General features: G+C 56.6%; 1 protein-coding gene across 2 annotated transcripts; it reads right to left on the bottom strand.

The window, feature by feature from the left end:
• Nucleotides 1-1,326: 1,326 nt before the first annotated feature.
• RILPL2 (Rab interacting lysosomal protein like 2) lies at nt 1,327-21,676 on the bottom strand. Of its 2 annotated transcripts, none has more exons than XM_051828885.2 (4): nt 21,227-21,676; nt 9,704-9,786; nt 4,809-4,913; nt 1,327-1,762 (listed from the first exon to the last, which is right to left on the bottom strand). In XM_051828885.2, the coding sequence occupies exons 1-4, from the start codon at nt 21,551-21,553 to the stop codon at nt 1,732-1,734; spliced, it is 546 nt and encodes a 181-aa protein (XP_051684845.1). In that variant the 5' UTR covers nt 21,554-21,676; the 3' UTR covers nt 1,327-1,731. The 2 variants fall into 2 exon arrangements, with proteins under 2 accessions (XP_051684845.1, XP_008249860.2); XM_008251638.4 differs by having other exon boundaries at nt 9,704-9,855; nt 21,227-21,662.
• Nucleotides 21,677-21,957: the final 281 nt, after the last annotated feature.

Genomic DNA, 21,957 nt, shown 5'->3' with positions numbered 1-21,957 from the left:
CCTGAGGCACACTGGCAGGGAGCTGGGTCAGACGTGGGGCACCACTCGAACCTGCTCTTGGGTACGGGACGCCGGCATCACAGTGGTAGTTTAACACGCTGGGCCACAACGCCACCTCTGGATTAGGGCTTTAAGGCCAGGGCCCTTTTGTTGGAGACAGGGTGCTTAAGACTGGGTCGTGGCATTTGCATTCGCTCCGTGTCCTGCTCCTAGCATTCCCTAGCTTGGGACACTGGCCAAGTTCCTTCACTTCCCTCTGCATGTACCACCTTGAGCGTACACAGAGAACAACACCCACCTCACAGGCAGCAGGATGTAGGGACTTGTGCTCATTAACATAAAGTACTTCAAACCATTCACAGAAAAATGCAGTTAAAAGTATGAATTTAGGCCAGCGCAGCGGCTCAATAGGCTAATCCTCCGCCTTGCGGCGCCGACACCCTTGGTTCTAGTCCTGGTTGGGGCACCGGATTCTGTCCTGGTCGCCCCCCTTCCAGGCCAGCTCTCTGCTGTGGCCCGGGAGTGCAGTGGTGGATGGCCCAAGTGCTTGGGCCCTGCACCCCATGGGAGACCAGGAGAAGCACCTGGCTCCTGCCATTGGATCAGCACGGTGCGCCGGCCGCAGCGCGCCTGCCGCGGCGGCCATTGGAGGGTGAACCAACGGCAAAAGGAAGACCTTTCTCTCTGTCTCTCTCTCTATCCACTCTGCCTGTCAAAAAAAAAAAAAAAAAACAAAAAAACAAAAAAACAAACAAACAAACAAAAAAAAAACAAAAACAAAAAACAAAACGAAACAAAAAAAAAACTTTGGAATCCATTTAGTTTTCTCATAATATGCATTTTCATCAACTACAAAGGAATTTTCTGCCTCAAAATAAACTCATAGTTTTACTTCCACTTTCTGCAGTTCCCTGCAATGTTGGAAACTCTGCAGAGAGCTTCGCAGCTGAGAACCCAGGCCTTGGGTCAAGCCTGCCTCTGCTGTGCGAGCTGCTTCAGTCTGCAGATCCACAAACAGGGGGCCAGGCTCAGCCCCAGCCCCCTGCGTCCTTGCCAGGAACAGTGGAGGGAGTCCAGGGCGCAGGCTCAGCAGCCCCGCTCTCTCCCGACCGCATTTCCTTCACTCCCACACACCCACCTTCTCATCTCACCAACTCCGACCCCAGGACGAGCCTTCAGATCAGTAGCGCCACAGTTAGACTTTGCAGCGTGGCATCACAAATGAGCCCAGGAAACAGGGGCAAGTGCCACGCACACACATGCACACACACGGACCCAGCCACTACCTGAACTCTAGGACACCATTCCAAATAGCCTCAGAAAGTCTAAAAGTCATTTTGCTTTAATATAAAATCACACAAAGAGGGTCACGTGGGCTGAGTCAAATATTCGCGGAGCGTCAGTGACGTCACCCCTGGAATGTCCACAGCGCTCCCCACTCCCGTCTGCGGCACGGTCACCACCAGCGTTCTCTGCGGAACTCACAGGGCAGGAGGTAGCCCCGGCGCTCTCCCCCGACCTCCTGCGCCAGCTACAGCTTGCAGGGCATTCAGTTGTGCAGCCGGGGAGCAGGCGGGCTGGGAGAACCTCATCTTCCGCCGCAGACCGCCCGAGAGGAAGCAAGGGGGCGGGCACAGTGTGTGCTGACGGCACCCAGAGCTGGGTCCACAAGGCATCCTGCTGGCCGTCTTCTCCAGGCGGGCAGCTGTGGCCTGGGTCATGGCCTTCGACTTAGATCTGCTTCCCGGACCGGAAAGAGAACCTGGGCGGAGAGCGAGGGGCAGAGTGAGCAGAGGGAACAAGCATGGGGCGCACACACCCCTGCGAAACCTGGCGGTGTCAGGATTCTTTCAGGGCGCGTCACGGGCCGGCGACGTGCTGAGCGTTCCCTTCTACCGGCTTACGTGGAGGCTGCACCAGTTCTGCAGTGAGTACGATGAGCAGCCCCCGTTTCGCGGAGGAGCACTTGCAGGCTGGGAGGCTAAGGCAACAGGAGCTGGGCCTGAGCGCTTTAGCCGCTGTGCCATACCCATAGCTGGTGTTCCGGTTTGTGTTTTGTTTCTAAACTTAGGGGGTTCCACGTGGAGGAGGTGGCGATTTCTCCGTGGGACCTCCAGCTGCAAAGCAGACCTTTGCGGTCTAGGTCTGGGGTAAAACAGATGAAACACAGAGGCACCCCCCAGGCCGGACCCCACACTTGGCATTGGCTCCCCGGCAGTGGCACAGGGCTGGCAAGGTCAAATCCAGCAGTAGGGCTGTGGGCTCTGCTTCCCGCCAGAAACCAACCACCAGCACCCCCAGAAGCTGGTCCTGTGTGTGACGCAGGCATCGGGCACCCCCCTCCCAGCCAGTCCCTGGGAAGCTGGGGAGCTGTCCTCCACGCCCCCACCATCTGCCATATTTGAGTCATCACAACTCAAATATGTCCCCCCCCCCCCCGCTTCTCATCTCCTCCACTACCATCTGCCAGTCCAGGCCACCACGAGGAGTGGGTGCGGCCACCCCCCTGCGCCCCGCTGCGATGCGTTCTCGGGGCAGCGAGGAGCTGGCTCAGTCATTCCTCGGCTCGAACCCTGCCAGAGGCCCCCACCGTCCTCAGGATGAAGACGAAACTCCCTCCGCGCGTGGCCTGCTGCGTTACAAGTCATCCTCTCGTTCTTTCACGCTCTGCGCGAGCCCAGCTCGCTGCCGGGACCACGGACACAGGCCTCGCACTCGTCAAGCCCCTGAACAGTTCATCTGTGCCACATCCGATTCAGGCTCTCATGAAATGAGCCCAAGAGCTCCCCCAGAAGGAGGCAAGACGAAACCAGAGGCCACGGGGGTGCGTGTGCCACACAGAGCTAACACACTCTGTGGGACACCCACATCCTGCGTCAGGGTGCCTGGGTTCGATTCTCACGCCAGCTCCCAGCTCCAGCTTCCGGCTGATGCACCCCTGGAGAGGCAGCAGGTGTGGGAGACCCAGACTGAGTTCCGGGCTCCCGATGTCCGCCTGGCCCAGCCCCAGCTGCTGCAAGCATTTGGGGAGGGAATCAGCAGATGGAGGAACTCTGCCTGCCCCTCTGCATTTCACAGCCAAAAAAGCAGGATCTGAAGGAATGAGGGGTCCACAGTGGTGCCTGCTCGTGTGGGCAGATTAAAGGGAAACCGGCCCCCCCGGGACAGGAGGGGCTCTCGGCACATCCCAAGCCAGGCTGAGACCCCCTTGCTCTCTCTGGAGATTCTGAGCTGACTCCATCTCTCGGGCATCCACAGGTCAGCAGGAAACTTTGGACTCCACGGAGCACAAGACTCGGGACACCTGCCCTTGGAGCCAGACGAGGCTTGTGTCCCAGTCCCTACCGCTGGCCGGCCGCGTGGCCCTCACAAGTTGCCAGTCCTCTGACTCGGCTTCCCCATCGCAAAATGGGCTCCTTAAGTGGGGACTAATTTTTTTTTAAATGTTTATTATTTTTTCATTTTATTTGAAAGGCAGAGACACAGAGAGCTCTTCCATCCGCCAACGCCTGTGACAGCCGGGGCTGGGCCAGGCCAGGGCCAGGAATTCCATCTGGGTCTCCCACGTGGGTAGCAAGGACCCAGGTACCTGAGCCACTGCCCGCTGCTTCCTGGGATGTGCACGAGCAGGAAGCTGGGACCGGGACCAGGGTGTGGCATTCCCAGTGGCACCTGTGCCAAAGCGGGGGATTACCTGTTCTCTCCCAGTCCTACTGCAGCCCATCAGATGGAAACCTACGGCCTGGACACACCACTGGGAAGAAGCCAGCTCTTTCCCAACTGCCTTGGCCGGCCCGGGGAGGACTGACCACTCTCTGCCAGGCACACACTTGGCCTCATTCCCTTGTGTGCTCTCCAGGGGCAGCTGCTACTGGGGTGCAGGCGTCCTCCCGTGCCCTCCCCTGGGCCTGCCCCTCACAAGGAAGGCCTGGGTCAGTCCCAGGAAGGGGACAGAGCAGAAAGCCCAGTCTCGCTCCGAGCCCAGGCCCTTTCCAAACCTGCAGGCAGATCCTTGGATGTCCTGGCCTTCTGGACCGGAGGGAGGAGAGGTGACGGATTATCCCCCTTCAACGCCAGTCATCACTGCTACTGTCTAAGTTTTGTAAGACTGTTTCTGTCTGGTCATTGTTGTTATATCATAGGGAAGAAGCTGAGTGTGGAAGCCAGATGTCCTGGGGTTCAAATCCCAGCTTCAGTGTTTACTCTGTGTAACCATGGGCACATTACCGCTCTGCATCCACGTATCCATCTGTGACACGGGGACAGTAACAGTCCCTGCCTCTTCTCAGAGGGAACTACACGCTGGGACCCCTCAGTGGACGCCTGAAGCCACAGCACACCTAGGCTGAACCTCCACCTTTTCTCTCCAAGGAAGCTTCTCTTTAGCACATCTGAGTCGCCAGCCTCTAGGGTCGACAGGGAGTACAAGGGTCACCAGAGCAGAGGCACCCCCATCGCTCTGATACCAAGATGGCTCCAGGTCACTCCCAGGTGGGCAGTGGACGCGGCAAGGATACACTGGACGGAGCGTGACAGCACGAGACTTCATCGCGCTCTTCAGAACAGCGCTCTCCCAGGTACTGCTTCTGGACCGTGGGTGACCGTGGGTGACCGTGGACAGCAAACCGTGCAGAGCGCACCTGTGGCTAAGTGGGCACTGCTGTATGTCCAGTGCCGAGCCTGCTGCCTGGCAGCTGCCATTCTCACCCCGCGCTGGCGCTGCGTTTCGGGCCAGCTGCCGGAGCCCCGCCTCCTCCCACCGCCCCGCAGTGACCGTCTGGTGGCCGCGGGTGCAGCGGGGGACTTACAGTTTCCGCATGATGGTCTTCTCCTCCTTGCTACTGCTGGCACCAGGAGTCACGGCATCCTTCCCCCTTCTCCGTCCTGGGCTTTCTCGTGCTGGCATCAGGCCACTGGGGAGAGGGGGTGTGTGTGTGTGAACAGGCGTCCTGTCTGCCCCCGGAAGGCGAAGGCCTGGCTGTCGTCACATCAGTGGCTTCAGGGCTGGAGCCAGTGGGATTCTGACGCAGACACTGAGGGGCTTCCCCGCACCTGGGCAGCGCTGAAGCCTCCTCGTCCTCCTGTGTAAACTGCAGGCCGGTACAAGCGTCCCGACCCACGGCCTAGCGATGGGACCGCGGACAAACTCGCTGACTTAGGCCCTGGTTTCCCAACCTGTAGGATGCGCATGCCGGGGGCACCTGCCTCCTAGGGCTGGGTCAGTAAGGATCTAACATGTGACAGATACATGGCACTTTAAACGTCTGTGGGAAACTGGAATTAAAAGGTTAAGCTTATCTCGGTGCAAGAATAATTGTTGAAATCCACAGAAGCGAGCATTTGGCCTAGCATTTAAGATGCTGGTAGGGGCCGGCGCTATGGCACAGTGGGTAGAGATGCCATCTGCGATGCCTGCATCCCATATGAGAGCCGGTTTCTGTCCCGACTGCTCAGCTGCTGATCCAACTCCAAGATAACGGCCTCCAACAAGCAGCAGAAGATGGCCCAAGTGCTTAGACCCCTGCCACCCACGTGGGAGACCCAGATGAAGCTCCTGGCTTCAGCCTGGCCCAGCGCTGGCTGTTGTGGTTATCTGGGGAGTGAATCAGTGGATGGAAGATCTCTGTCTCTCCCTGTCTCTGGGTAACTCTTTTACATAAATAAATCTTAAAAAAAAAAAAAAAAAAGGATGCTAATACAGACCCCCTCCAAGTCTGGATTAGAGGACCTGGGTTCAAGTCTCAGTTCCACTCCTACTCCAGCTTCCTGCTCACGTGCACCCTGGGAGGCAGCAGGTGATGGCCCAAGTGGTTGGGGCCTGCCGCCCATGTGGGAGACCAGACTGAGTTCCTGGCTTCTGTCTGGCCCAGCCCTAGCTGCCGTAACATCTGGAGTGTGAACTGGCAGATGGAAGCTCTCTCTGTCTCCACCTCTCAACACACAGACACACACAGAAATCCAAGCACACATCTCCCATGACTTTGCTGAAGCCCCTCCACACGCATGGATTTCAAAATGTTGTGCACCGAATAAGTACCTCTTAATTCCATGTTCCACAAACTCTGAGCTGCCCCCAAGGTGTGAAGCCACCTCCTGCGCCAGGGTAGTCTGTGGTCTGAGCAAGACAGCTGTCTTCCTCACACCATTCACAGTCCTGTGGGGACGGAACCGGCAGCCCACGAGGAAAGAAGTAAAATGAACATGCACACCGGCGGCCAGATGGTGGCACCCACCGTGGGTCAGGTCACACTGGGGTGTGGCCCAAGGACAGCCTGAGGACGACCCTGGGCTTGAGGTCTGCAAGCTCCCAGAGGCTGTTCCCTCACTCACTCCACTGCGGTCACCAGGGCTGAGTTCCGGCAGATTCGGAGGAGGCTCAACTGAGACACAGGTGACGAGGAAACGAGAGAGCCGGCAGGGCGCCACGTGCCATCCCGACCCTGACGCCTTGGTTCCAATATTGCTTAAAAATATTCCTTTCAAGCCGGTGCCGCGGCTCACTAGGCTAATCCTCCGCCTGCGGCGCCGGCACCCCAGGTTCTAGTCCTGGTTGCTCCTCTTCCAGGCCAGCTCTCTGCTGTGTCCCGGGAGTGCAGTGGAGGATGGCCCAAGTGCTTGGGCCCTGCACCCCATGGGAGACCAGGAGAAGCACCTGGCTCCTGGTTTCAGATCAATGCAGCGTGCCGGCTGCAGCACTGGCCGTAGCAGCCATTTGGGGGGTGAACCAACGGAAGGAAGACCTTTCTCTCTGTCTCTCTGTCTCTCTCTCACTGTCCACTCTGCCTGTCAAAAAAAATTTCTTTCTTTTCTTTTGCAGCCATTTGGGGAACAAACCAGTGTATGGATTCTCATTCTCTCTCTCTCTCTCCCTCTCTCCAACTCTGCCTTTCAAATAAATAAATAAAATAAATAAATAAATAAATCTTTAACAAAGATTAGTGGAAACAAAAAGCCTCCCTCTTGTGTTGCAGCCCCATTTCCACCAGACTTCTGTCACCAGCAACCAACAGCAGACACGGCCCTATTGGTTCAGTCCCGCACTCAGCTCCTGTGCCACGAGGCCCATGGTGACTCGATGCCCGCGGCAGGTCCCCTGCACCGTGCCCCTCAAACTTGCAGGCTGCTGCCCTAACTCTACTTACGCTCCCGGGATGGGCCTCAGGGATTCACTCAGGGTTAGAAGAGGCTGTGAGAAGGGAGCCCAGACCCTGTGGGGACACAGGTGACGGCACTGGCCCACCAGGAAGAGGGCCCTCACCATAAGCCAACGGTGCTGGCACCGCGACCCAGGACTTCCACGGAGCCACACAGCCTTGGTCAGTGCGAGCATTAGGGGCAGGGTTCATCCTCTGCCCTCCGTCTTCATTAAAGGGCTTTGCAAAAAGCGGGTTCTTATTGTTGGATGTTATTATTTATGCTTTGTTATGCATTCATCATAATAATGTTAATATTATTCTATAAGAGGCATCACCTAAAAAGTCCCTTTGGGGGCCGGCGCTGTGGTGTAGCAGGTAAAGCCACCACCTGCAGCGCTGGCATCCCCTGTGGGTGCTGGTTCCAGTCCTGGCTGCTCCGTCTCTAATCCAGCTCCCTGCTGACGGCCTGGGAAAAGCAGTGTCAGATGGTCTAAATCCTGCACCTGTGCACCCACGTGGGAGACCCGGAAGAAGCTCCTGGATCCTGGTTTCCGCCTAGCCCAGCTCTAGGCACTATGGCCATTCGGGGAGTAAATCGTAGATGGAAGCTCTCTCTCTCTCTCCCTTTCTCTCTCTAACTCTACCTTTCAAACAAATAACTAAATCTTAAAAAAATAATAAAACAAGCAGAAAATCAGATGGATCCTATCATCTTTCGATTAACACTTTCCAATGATTTCTGGTTACATGGACAAAAAGTCAAGGCTCTTGCTTTCCAAGTTCTATCAGGTTGGGCCTCCTCCTCCTCTTCTTCTTCTTCTTTTTTTTTTTTTTTTTTACTTGACAGATAGAGTTAGACAGCGAGAGACAGAGACAGAGAGAAAGGTCTTCCTTCCATTGGTTCACTCCCCAAATGGCTGCCATGGCCAGCGCGCTGCGCCAATCCGAAGCCAGGAGCCAGGTGCTTCTTCCTGGTCTCCCAGCAGGTGCAGGGCCCAAGCACTTGGGCCATCCTCCACTGCCTTCCCAGGACACAGCAGAGAGCTGGACTGGAAGAGGAGCAGCCAGGACTAGAACCCGGCGCCCATATGGGATGCCAGCGCTGCAGGCGGAAGATTAGCCAAGTGAGCCACAGTGCCGGCCCTTTTTTTTTTTTTTTAAAGTTATTTATTTATTTGAGAGATAGACAGCAAGAGACAGAGAGAAAGGTCTTCCATCCACTTGTTCACTCCCAAATGACTGCAATGGCTGAAGCTGGGCTGATTCAAAGCCAGGAGCCAGGAACTTCTTCCTGGTCTCCCATGCAAGCACAGGGGCCCAAGCACTTGGGCCATCTTCTACTGCTTTCCCAGGCCACAGCAGGGAGCTGGATCAGAAGAGGAGCAGCCGGGATACAAACCAGTGCTCATATGGAATGCCAGGGTCACAGATAGAAGCTTAGTCCACTAGCCCACTATGCCACAGCGCTGGCCTTTTAAGTTGGGCCTCTTTAAGTTGGCCAAACTGGTTCCCACTGCAGAATCCTTTGAGCGTTCTACTCCCTACCCAGCCTCTTCTTCCTCACTCACCTGAGAGGGGTCTTCCCTGGCCACTGACTCTGAAGAGGGCTCCTGTCCCCTCCACTTTCTTGTCATCTCCTTTTCTTTTTTTTTTTTCTTTCTTTTTTTTTTTTTCTTTTTTTTTGACAGGCAGAGTGGACAGTGAGAGAGAGAGACAGAGAGAAAGGTCTTCCTTTGCCGTTGGTTCACCCTCCAATGGCCGCCGTGGCCGGCGCACCACGCTGATCCAAAGCTGGGAGCCAGGTGCTTCTCCTGATCTCCCATGAGGGTGCAGGGCCCAAGGCCCTGGGCCATCCTCCACTGCACTCCTGGGCCACAGCAGAGAGCTGGCCTGGAAGAGGGGCAACCGTTTTTTTTTTTTATTTTTTTTAAAGTTTGAGAGACACAGAGACAGAGAGGAGAAACTGAGAGCTCTCATTCCTTGGTTTAGCCCCTAAACACCTGCGATGGCTGGGGCTTGGCCAAGCTGAAGCCGGGAGCCCGGAATCCCATCCAGGTTTCCCACATAAATGGCAAAGACCCAAGTACTTGAGCCATTCAGGGTCTGCATTAGCAGGAAGCTGGATGGGCAGCGGAGGGGGGACTCGAACTCAAGCACTCTGATACTGGATGAGGCACCTGCCCCTTGTTTCACACTTTATGGCACCTGCCACTGTGGTTTCCGGCTTCCTTGTCCATCGCCTGTCTCCCCTGGCAGAATGCAAAGAGATTCACTCTCTCTCGTTCACTGCTCTGTGCCAACTGCTTGGCACGTGTCTGGCATACAGCAGGTCTCCAGGAAACTGGGTGAGAGGCTGCCTAACCTTAGCTATCGTGGCCACTGGGGAGTGAGCCAGCAGACTGAAGATCTCTCTCCCTTTCTGTAACTCTCCTTTCAAATGAATAAATCTTAAAAGGAAACTGGCTGAAGGCCGCTAGAAGACCCCTGGGCCGTTAGAAGACCCCCGGGCCGCTAGAACAGCCCGGGCCGCGCAGTGCCCCAGGCGGAGCCCGGGCCCCAGAGCCCACCTCTTGTAGCACTGCAGCTCCTCCTGCACCACCAGCAGCTGCGACTTGAGCTTGTTGCGCTCCTGCAACACGTCCCGCAGCTCCTGCAGGGTGAAGCGGGGCCGGTTGGGATCCGTCAGGTCGACCACCATTTTGTCCGGTCCCAGGGGCACCTGGAAGAAAAGACGGCGCTTACAGGGAGGAGCTCTCCTTGTCTGGCTCCCAGACCCTGCGCGCTGAGACGTTGCCCGCTGGGAAGTGCTCGGCGGATGGAAAAGCAGTCACAATCCTGAAACCGTGACTCCCTGGAGGACGGCCGATTCCAGGGCCGGGCCGGACAGAGTGCAGACCAGCAGGGACCCGGCTGCCGCGCGAGGCGTGGAGAAGGATCCCAACCACACAGTTTGAAGGAGCTCCTGCTGGGCACAGGGAGAGCAATTTGAGTGCTGAATGGACAATCACAGGAATGGTGCTACTACATAAAGAACAGGAGAATTCAGGAGTCTGTACTTAGAATATCAAGAGGGGCAGGTGCTCGTCCCCGCATTAATACACCTGCGCGTGCAGGCGCCGCGGCTCACTAGGCTAATCCTCCGCCTTGCGGCGCCGACACCCTTGGTTCTAGTCCTGGTCGGGGCGCCGGATTCTGTCCCGGTTGCCCCTCTTCCAGGCCAGCTCTCTGCTGTGGCCAGGGAGTGCAGTGGAGGATGGCCCAGGTGCTTGGGCCCTGCACCCCATGGGAGACCAGGAGAAGCACCTGGCTCCTGACTCCTGCCATCGGATCAGCGCGGGGCACCGGCCGCAGCGCGCCGGCCGTGGTGGCCATTGGAGGGTGAACCAACGGCAAAGGAAGACCTTTCTGTCTGTCTCTCTCTCACTGTCCAATCTGCCTGTCAAAAAAAAAAAAAAAAAAAAACAAAAAAAAACAAAACACCTGCACTCCGCATCAGAGTCCTGGCTTCAGCTCCCGCCGCTGTGCACCCTGGGAGACAGCAGGCGAGGACTCGAGAAGTTGGGTCTGTGCCACGCACACGGGAGACAGACATTGAGTTCCTGGCTCTAGGCTTCAGTCCTGGACATCGTGGGCATTTGTGTAGTGAATCAGTGGACGGGAGTTCTTTCTTTCTGTCTGGTCTCTGTCTCTGCTTCTCAAAAAAAGGTGTTTTTTTTTTTTTTTTTTTTTTTTTTTTTTTTTTTTTTTTTTTAATTTTTGATAGGCAGAGTGGACAGTGAGAGAGAGAGACAGAGAGAGAAAGGTCTTCCTTTGCCGTTGGTTCACCCTCCAATGGCCGCCGCTGCAGCCGGCGCACCGCACTGATCTGATGGCAGGAGCCAGGATCCAGGTGCTTTTCCTGGTCTCCCATGGGGTGCAGGGCCCAAGCACCTGGGCCATCCTCCACTGCACTCCCTGACCATAGCAGAGAGCTGGCCTGGAAGAGGGGCAACCGGGACAGAATCCGGCGCCCCGACCGGGACTAGAACCCGGTGTGCCGGCGCCGCAAGGTGGAGGATTAGCCTATTGAGCCACGGCGCCGGCCTCAAAAAAAGGTTTTTTAAAAATTACATATATTTTGGCCGGCGCCGCGGCTCACTAGGCTAATCCTCCACCTTGCAGCACTGGCACACCGGGTTCTAGTCCCGGTCGGGGCGCCGGATTCTGTCCTGGTTGCCCATCTTCCAGGCCAGCTCTCTGCTGTGGCCCGGGAGTGCAGTGGAGGATGGCCCAGGTGCTTGGGCCCTGCACCCGCATGGGAGACCAGGAGAAGCACCGGGCTCATGCCATTGGATCAGTGCAATGCGCCGGCCGTGGCGGCCATTGGAGGGTGAACCAACAGCAAAGGAAGACCTTTCTCTCTCTCTCTCTCACTGTCCACTCTGTCTGTCAAAAAAATAAATAAAAAATAAAAAAATTTTAAAAATTACATGTATTTTGATAAGCACAAAAATAAAAATGGGGGCTGGCACAGTGGCGTAGCATGTTAGGCCTCTGCTTGTGATGCTGGTATCTAATATGGGCACAGGTTCGAGTCCTGGTTGCTCCACTTCTGATCCAGCTCTCTGCTGTGGCCTGGGAACGCAGTAGAAGATGGCCCAAGTCCTTGGGCCCTTGCACTCCCGTGGGAGACCTGAAAGAAGCTCCTGGCTCCTGGCTTTGGCTTGGTACAGCTCTGGCCCTTGTGGTCAGTAGGGGAGTGAACCAGCGGATAGAAGACCTCTCTCTCTCTCTCTGCCTCTCTGTAACTCTGCCTTTCAAATAAAGAAACCAATCTTAAAAATAAAATAAAATAAAAAAGAATTACTTTCACGGGAGAAGAGGAGTCTGCAGCTCACAGGCGGAGCGCCGTGAATAACCGACGATGACGGAGCTGGAGACCACTGCTTTGCAACCACCTGTGGACGACCGACTCGCAGAGGACCAACGAGTGCATCTAAAACCGCGGGTGAGGCCGGCGCCGTGGCTCACTAGGCTAATCCTCTGCCTTGCGGCGCCGGCACACCAGGTTCTAGTCCTGGTCGGGGCGCCAGATTCTGTCCCGGTTGCCCCTCTTCCAGGCCAGCTCTCTGCTGTGGCCAGGGAGTGCAGTGGAGGATGGCCCAGGTGCCTGGGCCCTGCACCCCATGGGAGACCAGGAGAAGCACCTGGCTCCTGCCATTGGATCAGCGTGGTGTGCAGGCCGCGGTGGCCATTGGAGGGTGAACCAGCGGAAGGAAGACCTTTCTGTCTCTCTCTCACTGTCCACTCTGTCAAAAAAATAAATAAAATAAAATAAAATAAATAAAAATAAAACCGCAGGTGAAAGCTTGCTGGGAAACGGGATATTTTACGCAGCTTATCAACGACAGAGGGAAGAAAGGCACCTGTCAGTGCAGAATCCTGCAGACAGCAGGAGGTGGTGACCGACAGCCTGTGCCTCATGGTGGGCTGCTCGCTGGGCAGGGACCAGCTCAGCCTCGCCACCAGGGGCCACGAAGCACCCAGCGAACCAGCCGCCGCTGCGCTCAGAACTGTGGAGACCACGGACGCCGACGCAGAGCTGCCAGACGACACCCGAGAGTGCCGAGTGCCGTGTGACCCAGATTCCATCCCACGTCCGAAAAAAGAAGGGCTGAAAAGAACGATGCTTTACGTGGGCGCTGGGCGAATTAGACCTTCGTGTTCAGACACCTTTTTCCTCTGCGCTTGATCACTTATTTATTTACTTACTTATTTATTTGACAGGCAGAGTAGACAGTGAGAGAGAGACAGACAGACAGAGAGAGACAGAGAGAAAGAGAGAAAGGTCTTCCCTTGCCATTCGTTCACCCCCCAAATGGCCGCTAAGGCCGGCGCACTGTGCCGATCCAAAGCCAGGAGCCAGGTGCCTCTTTCTGGTCTCCCACACAGGTGCAGGGCCCAAGTACCTGGGCCATCCTCCACTGCACTCCCTGGCCACAGCAGAGAGCTGGCCTGGAAGAGGGGCAACCGGGACAGAATCCAGCGCCCCAACCAGGACTAGAACCCGGGGTGCCGGCGCCACAGGTGGAGGATTAGCCTAGCGAGCTGCGGCATTGGCCCACTTATTTTTTTTTTTTTAATATTTATTTATTTATTCGAAAGGCAGAGTTACAGAGAGGCAGAGGCAGAGAGGTCTTCAATCCACGGGTTCACTCCCCAAATGGCTGCAACAGCTGGAGCTCTGCAGATCTGAAGCCGGGAGCTTCTGCCAAGTCTCCCACACAGGTGCAGGGACCTAAGCTGTTGGGCCATCCTCTGCTGCTTTCCCAGGCCATAGGAGGGAGCTGGATGTGAAGAGGAGCAGCCGGGTCTCACACTGGCAACCGCATGGGATGCCAGCACTACAGGCAGCGGCCTCACCTGCCACGCCACCGTGCCGGCCCCAGATCACATATTGTAGCTCTTTATTGGATACTCTGACGTCTTTAGAGGCAGAGGGTTAAAATGGCTGCAACGCACTCTCAAATGCTTGAGCAAACACGGGGTGAGCAATATGTAGATGTGATTCTTCCATATATGTGGACAGACCCATGTTTGTCTACATGGGGGCTCTTCAAGAAGTTCACGGCTGTCGCTCCCCCTCTCGCGGAGGAACGACACGGGACCCTGCGCTGTTCTCTTTGCCGGGGTTTGCTGCCGGCCCTCCACCTCCGCGGAGGGGCGGCACCCCCCACCGCTTTCCCCACTTCCGCGGAGGAGCGGCACACCGCCGGCCGGCTCTCAGGGGTTCCTCAGATGTTTCCCTCAAATGTTCCTGGTGCGTGTTGTCTCTCTCCTCCTTTATAGTCCTCTTCCACCAATCCCAACTCTGCTACCCACACGCCGAGCACGCTGCTCTCCCCCAATCAGGAGCAGGATCAGCTCCTGCAGTTTATCAGTCGAATTGGCGAGGCAGCTGTGTAGAGGTTGTTTGCGCTCTCTCTCAGCGCCATATTGTGGGAGAGCAGATGCACAGAATAAGTCTTAGTTCCAGTAACTTAGTCTAGTCTCAGTTGCTCCCCACAACGGCAATGAACATCATCTGATTTACTTAAATTTATCTGAGAGGCAGAGAGATGGAGTGCCCATCCACTGGCTCACTCCACAGATGCCCACAAGAGCTACACTGGGCTGGGGGCTGAAGCCAGGAGCTGTGAACTCAACCCAGGTCTCCCGCACGAGTGGCTGGAACACGCCGCTTCCCAAGGCTGCATCAGTGGGAAGCTGGCGTCAGGCGTGGAGCCAGCGCTGGGACCTGCGGGCTCGGAAGGGGGATGCCGGCGTCTCAGTGAGTCCTGACTGCTGGGCCCAATGTCTGCCCTGAGCATCTTTTACTTCTGTTCTCCAAGAACCTTCTGAAACCCCCGAGGACACACACAGCTGGGTACCACTCACGCCTGAGTTGAGGCCACTGATCTTGCAACTCTTGCTTCCTCCAGTTTGAAGCTCTTTCTCTTTCTTTCTTTCTTTCTTTCTTTCTTTTTTTTTTTTTTTTGGACAGAGAGAGAGAGAAAGGTCTTCCTTTTGCCGTTGGTTCACCCTCCAATGGCCGCCATGGCTGGCGTGCTGGGGCCGGCGCACTGCGCTGATCCGAAGACAGAAGCCAGGTGCTTCTCCTGGTCTCCCATGGGGTACAGGGCCCAAGCACTTGGGCCATCCTCCGCTGCACTCCCTGGCCACAGCAGAGAGCTGGCCTGGAAGAGGGGCAACCAGGACAGAATCTGGCGCCCCGACCGGGACTAGAACCCGGTGTGCCGGCGCCGCAAGGCAGAGGATTAGCCTAGTGAGCCACGGCACCGGCCGAAGCTTTTTCAAGTTCAAGTTGAAATAAAGCAAACATTTGAGAGCAACCTTAATGTCCATTATTGGAAGTCTAGTTACGGCACAGCTAGACTCTGGAATGTTCTACAGGTGGGAGTGAGAATAAGGCCTGCTGTCAAGAGAAGTGCGATGGTGAGTGAGTGCGCTTCACCCAGCAGACGGGGAAGATCAGCACATCTGCAGACGCCTGGGGGGGGGGGGGGGGGCGGGCTGGTGAGGCAGCAGGGGAAGGTTTCCCACATCAAGGTGGTGGCTTCAGTCCCCGCACGCGCTTCTGATCCAGCTGCCAGTCAGTGCCCCTGGGAGCAGCAGATGGCTGGCGTACGTGGGTTCCTGCCACCCAGGTGGGAGACCCAGATAGAGTTCTGGGCTCCCGCCTTCAGCCTGGCCCAGCTCTGGCGATTGCAGGCATTTGGGGAAATGAGATGGGAGATCAAACGATCGATCGATCGCTCTCTCTCTCTCTCTTCCTCTATCGCTCTGCCTTTCAAATAAGTAAAAATAAGCTTAAAAAAAAAAAAAGACAATGCATTGTATTGTGAAGGTTACGGAGAAACAGGGACTTTATGCTGATAACTGGGGGACAAGTCTGGGTCTCGGTAACCTCTCTGGAGTGCAATTGGGCAACACAAGTCCTTATCAAAATGTCAAACACACCTTCTGGACACAACGAGGGCCCACTTCCTCCAGACGCTGGCCTCTTCCAGGCCCAGTGGCATGCATCAGGGTTATTCATTAATGCGTGTGACAAGAGGGAATGATTGGCAAAGAAACGTCTTTTGATAGGTTAGTTGAAGCAGAAATTATCAACCTTTGCTGGTGGCTGGGCACCCCCTGGCAGCCCGGCAAAGCCCAAGGGGGCCCCTGCTCAGAACAGCGTCTTGAAATGAATAAAATAAAATAAAATGCAATAAAATAAAATAAAATGTGCAGGGGGCGGGGCCCTGACGCTGTGGCGTAGCAGGTAAAGCTGCCGCCTGCAGCGCTGGCATCCCAGAAGGACGCCGGTTCAAGTCCCGGCTGCTCCTCTTCTGATCCAGCTCCATGCTAATGCACCTAGGAAAGCAGTGGAGGATGGCCCAAGTCCTTGGGTCCCTGCACCCCTGCGGGAGACCCAGAAGCAGCACCTGGCTCCTGGCTTCAGATCAGTGCAGCTCCCACCGTTGTGGCCATCTGGGGAGTGAACCAGCGGAAGGAAGGCCTTTCTCTGTCTCTCTCTCTCTCTCTCTGTGACTCTACCTCTCAAGTAAATAAACAAAACCTTCAATAAAAAACATACACCGAACACAAAGTTCTGAGATATGTGCTACATGGGACACGATGTGACACGGATGCGACTCCGCTGCTGACACTCCAGGCTCTGCTCACGTCACCAGGGCATGTTCTTCATCCTCATACTTGGAGAAACGGAAAAATTTCATTTGGAGGTTGGTGAGAAGAAGTCTGTAATTTCTGCCCCATGATAGTTCACGGGCCTCTGAATTAGAATCACCTTCCCTGGGTGAACCCACGGACACCAAGTTGAAAACCCCAAGAGCGAACAAAGAGTAACACTGAACAATGAAATTTCCAAGAGCCATTACAAACCAAGGAAGTTTTCACATCCCAGTTTGGTTCAACTTTTGAGCTGTGTTGGAGGAAAATAAGGGAGAGGCAGAACAGTGTCTATTACAATGCCATCTGTGTGAAAAATGGGAAATAGTCGTATTTGTTATTTCTGCTTAAAGAGCCTTTGGAAGGATACATAAGAAATCGATCATTTAAATTCTGTAAGGATGGGGAACTTGGTGGCTTGGGCAGAGAGAGATAGGGTGGGTAATTTTCAAAGCAAAAACCCCTTTTGAACTTATTCTTTTTTAGTTTATTTTTTAAGATTTATTTATTTATTTGAAAGGCAGAGCATGAGAGAGAGAGAGAGATCTTCTATTTGCTGGTTCTTTTCCCCAAGAGCCAGGGCTGGGCCAGGTTGAAGCCAGTAGCAAGGAGCTCCATATGGGTCTCCCACGTGGGTGCAGGGGTCCAAGCACCTGGGCCATCTCCCGCTGCCTTCCCAGGCACACTGGGAACTGCACTGGAAGTGGAGCAGCCGGGACTTGAACCGTGTCACTCAGATATGGGAAGTGAATGTCCCAAAGGTGATGTAACCACTAAGCCACACGTCTGCTCCTGAGAGACAGGTATCACCTCACACTCATCAGGAGGGGCCCTGTCCAAAGAACAGAAAACAAAACAAAACAAAACAACCCACGAAGAACAGAAAACAACCACAGCCCTGGGCACTCGCCCGGGAGTGCAGGTGGCGGGGCCGCCGTGGAAAGGAAGTGTGGCCTCCTCCCACCAGGAAACAGAACTCCTCCTTGATCCAGACGTCCCACTGCTTCCCATGGCCCCAAAGCACCGAGAGCACGGACATGAACAGACGCTTCTCGGGAGAACCGTGTTCAGGCAGGGCCGTTCCTAAAGGCCAAGGGGGGAAGCAAGCCCAGCACCCTGGGCTCCCAGCACAGGACAAGGGGCGAGACCTGGTCTCGAGGCCGGCGGGCCATTACTCAGCCCTACCAGGGAGGGGATTCAGACACATGCCACAGCACAGATGGGCTCTGGAGGACCTATGTCAGGTAAACAGGCCAGTGCCAGCTGGACAACGATCCCACGACCACATCTCTGTGTTAAATTCTTAAAGACGCCAAGCAGAGCTCAGGGACCGGCACTATGGCACCGTGGGTTAAGACGCCACCCCGAGGACGGAGAATCCGTTTCCGATCCAGCTCCCTGCTAATGCGCCTGAGAAGGCAGCAGAGGACGGCCCAGGAGCTTGGGTTTCTGCCAAGGATGGAGTTCCTGGCTCCTGGCATCAGGCCCGCCCAGCCCAGGCCACCGTGGCCACTTGGGATGTGAACCAGTGGATGGAAGACCTTTCGTTCTCTCCCTCTCTTTGAAAAAAGAAAGGCAGAGCTCAGCTGTGTGCACCTGCTTTCAGAATGCCCTGGGACGGCTGCCGGCCAGCCTCACTCTGAGACGCCCAGATGCAGACTCCGCTGTATCGATGGATTTTACCCTTGTGTGGATTTTGTCTCCACGCCAAAGCAGCTGTGAACCTGACTGGGGGACACACAATGAAGGTGCAGTGGGTGCTTCCCTTCTGTGTGTACGCCACTGAGGTGGTGAGTCGACTGGCGGGAAAGAGCTGAACACCTTCGTGTGGTATGATTTTAAAAATTCAGCTTTGTATCTCAGTAGAATGTGTGGTGAAGCAATGGTGGTTGATTAAAAGAAGAAAGTAAAATATAGAGGCTGGAGGGGCTGCGGGAGGCGCAGAAGCTGGGAGTTGCTATTCAATGGCTACAGTTTCAGTTTTAAGAGAAGTAAAGGTTCTGGGGATGATGGTAGTGATCCCAGCACAACACAACGAGAATGTCCTGGGCCTGTGGCCCCTGCATTCCACATGGGCGCCGGTTCGAGTCCAGGCTCCCTGCTAATGTGCCTGGGAAAGCAGAGGAAGATGGCCCAAGTCCTTAGGCCCTTGCACCCATGTGGGAGACCAGGAAGAAGCTCCTGGCTCCTGGCTTCTGCCTGGCCCAGAGCTGGCTGTTCTGGCCATTTGGGGAGTGAACCAGTGGATGGAAGACTGCTGAACTGTGCACACACCAGCGGCTGAGATGGCGAAGCTCATATGAGATGCATTTTACCACAGCCAGAAAAGAGAGCGCAACAGAGAACGAGGTGTGTGTTCACTGTCAGTGGCACTGACCTTCCTTCTCTTTAACTCGTGCTGTCTTCAGACCGCGGTTTGGGGAGAAAATGTGCCACCTCATCCGCTGCCTCCCACAGTCGCCACGCACGGGAAATGACCAGGCCCCGGGCAGACCACACAGGAAATGACCTGGCGACCCGGCCCCAAGGGCTGCCTCCACCTCCTCCTGCCAGGGCACCGGGGCGAGGGTGGCGCTGGACGCAGCCGCACCTTCCTGGACAAGCATTCAACTTCTGTGGCCTCTGCAAAGCCAGGCTGCTAGCCATGAGCCTCGGGCACCCCACAGGACAGATGCCGCAGCAGAGGCCCACCCACGAGTACCAGTGTCGGCCTGACTCGGGGCAGCCCCTGAGGACGCCCACGCTCCCCTGGGACACTCAGGGACCCCACTCCTGTTCTCTGCCGCCTCTCACGCCCACTGCTGGGTCTGCACCTCTCCTGCTGGGTGGCAGTCCACGAGGGTAGTGGCCTTGTCCAGCTCACCTGCATGCCCCGTGCCTGGCCTACGGCAGCTCCCTCACCAAACACCAGCACAACAGACAGGGCCCAATGTCACGGAGCAGTGAAGGCAGAATCTGAGTTCACACCCTGACCCCCGTTTTCCCAGCAGTAAGTCCTCATGCAAATTAACAGTCACCAAAGCACAGTGAGTTCAGCAATGGGGTGGGTTGAAGCGACACAGTCCACGTCCGGGAGCTGCTCAGAATCCCCACCTGTGACTAAGAGATCAGTGAAACTCACAAGGTGTTACAATTCAGAAGAAAAACCACAACAGCCTGCTGCAGTCCTGGCTGCTCTGCTTCCGATGCAGCTCTCTGCTGATGAGCCCGGGAAGCAAAGATGGGTGAGTGCTTGGGCCGGCCCCGCAGCTGTGAGCGTTTGTGGAGTGAACCAGTGGATGAAAGATCTCTCTCTCTCTCTTTCTCTCTGGAATTCTGGCTTTCAAATAAATAAATCTTTTTTTTTTTTTTTTTGAAAGGCAGAGTGGACAGTGAGAGAGAGAGACAGAGAGAAAGGTCTTTGTTTTTTGTTGGTTCACCCCTCAATGACCGCTGAGGCCTGCACACCACGCTGATCTGAAGCCAGGAGCCAGGTGCCTCTCCTGGTCCCATGCGGGTGCAGGGCCCAAGCACCTGGGCCATCCTCCACTGCACTCCCTGGCCACAGCAGAGAGCTGGCCTGGAAGAGGAGCGACCGGGACAGAATCCAGCGCCCCGACCGGGACCGGAACCCGGTGTGCCGGCACTGCAGATGGAGGATTAGCCTATTGAGCCACAGGGCTGGCCAAATAAATAAATCTTTAAAAAAACAAAAAACAAAACTGGGGCCGGCACTGTGGCATAGGGGGTAAAGCCTCTACCTGCAGTGCTGGCATCCCATAGGGCACCGGTTCTAGTCCCGGCTGCTCCACTTCCAATCCAGCTCTCTGCTGTGGCCTGGGAAAGCAGTGAAGATGGCCCAAGTGCTTGGGTCCCCGCACCTGTGTGGGAGACCTGAAAGAAGCTCCTGGCATTGGCCTGGCACAGCCATTTGGGGGGCTGAGCCAGCGGGTGCAAGACCTCTCTCTCCATCTCACTTTCATTTTGTCTGTAACTCTACCTTTCAAATAAACAAGTCCTTATTTATTTATTTATTTTTAAAAAGGAAGTGGAGCAGCCAGGACTGGGACAGGCACCCATATGGGGTGTGGGCGTCGCCCCACTACACGTCGCCCACCGGCCCCAGCTTGCTGGCTCTTGACACACTTCATACACCAGTACAACCACATCTGCAGATACGGAAGTTTCTAGCTGTCCATCAAGTGCCCGCTTGCTCCTTCCCCTCCCCCCTTCTCTAAAGATTATTTTGCCGGCTCTGAAATTTTCTATGAATGTATGGGTAGTTTCTCCTTTGTGCCTGGCTTCTGTATGTCAATGTAACATCCGGGAGATCCCCCCATACCGCACCCGTACTCCCTTCTTTTCTTAAGAAAAATCAAAACATGTATGGGCGAGAGCGAACACCTTCCTAAATCCCTCAGACACCCAGGGCTGGCCCAGAAACTGAATCCAGGACTCCCAAGCGGGCGGCAGGAGCCATCACCACTGCCTCCCGGGTCTGCAGGAACTGGGGGAGCTGGGAACCGAACGCAGGCACCGGAGGGAGGGCCCGCGGCGGCTTACCCGCAAGCCCGCACCCTCAGGGCTCCCCTTGTGTTTCGTTGCCTGCAGCACTCCGCTGCAGGTGTGTGCACGCGCACACACGCACCCTACACACCTGCTCTGTGGCCACGGGCACGCGAAGGTCTCCAGGTCAAAGGTTCTCAGCGTGCAATGTGTCCGCATCCCCCGGACTTGCAGGCTGCGCGGACCTCGGACCCCCGACCTGGGACGCTCAGTCTGTTCTGGGTGGCCCGACCACCGGCGGGGGACGCTTCTGGGGGTCTCTGGCCAGGAAGGAAAAGGAGCGCCCCACCCCACCCCACCCCACCCCGCGCAACCCCCGGCCCACTCACCTCCCCGCGAGCCGGGGGCAGCTCCCGGCGCAGCCCGGCCACCTCCGCCCGCAGGCTGTCCCGCTCCAGGCGCAGCGCCTCCGCCGTCAGATTGCCCTCGCTCACCAGCGCCTCCAGCAACTCCAGGACGCGCACGATTTTGAACTGCAACTGCGTCACCCGGGGGTCGCTGCCCAGGGCCATCAGCTCGCGGCCCACCACGTAGGAGATGTCGTACACGTCCTCCGCGGTCAGCTGCGAGGGGCTCTTCCCCAGCGCCCCCTCGGGCCCGGCCTCGTCCCCCTCGCCGTCCTCCTCTTCCTCGTCGCGCACTGGGGGCTCCTCCATGGCCGTCCGCCCGCCCGGACCCCCGCGGCCTCCGGCGCTGCGCTCCGCTCGCCTGCCAGACTCCGACTTCCTCCAGGCACCGAAAACTTTCCGCGGGGCGGAGACCCTGCCCGCCAATCGGCGCGGCCCGGGGGTGGGTCCGCGCGGGGCGCCGCTCGGGCCGGACGCTGGGCGCGCGGCGGCGTGCGCCCCACGGCGCGGTCCGGAGCGCGCGGGACGCGGGCGCGGCGGGGAGCCGAGCGCGGACTACGGCGGCCGCCCCCGCCCCCGCCCCGCGAGCCGCGCGCGGTGCGGGGAAGCCGCGTTTCCACGGCGACGCGGGCGGAGTTTCCACGCCCTCTTGCGCGCGCAGGCTTTCCAGCCGTGCGGTTTGCTGCCCCGCGACTACAGGTCCGGGTTTCTGG

This window comes from Oryctolagus cuniculus, chromosome 21 (assembly GCF_964237555.1).
Source record: "Oryctolagus cuniculus chromosome 21, mOryCun1.1, whole genome shotgun sequence".
Classification (NCBI taxonomy): domain Eukaryota; kingdom Metazoa; phylum Chordata; class Mammalia; order Lagomorpha; family Leporidae; genus Oryctolagus; species Oryctolagus cuniculus.
Note: the sequence above shows the minus strand (reverse complement) of the source record. Positions and strands in the feature narration are given on the sequence as shown.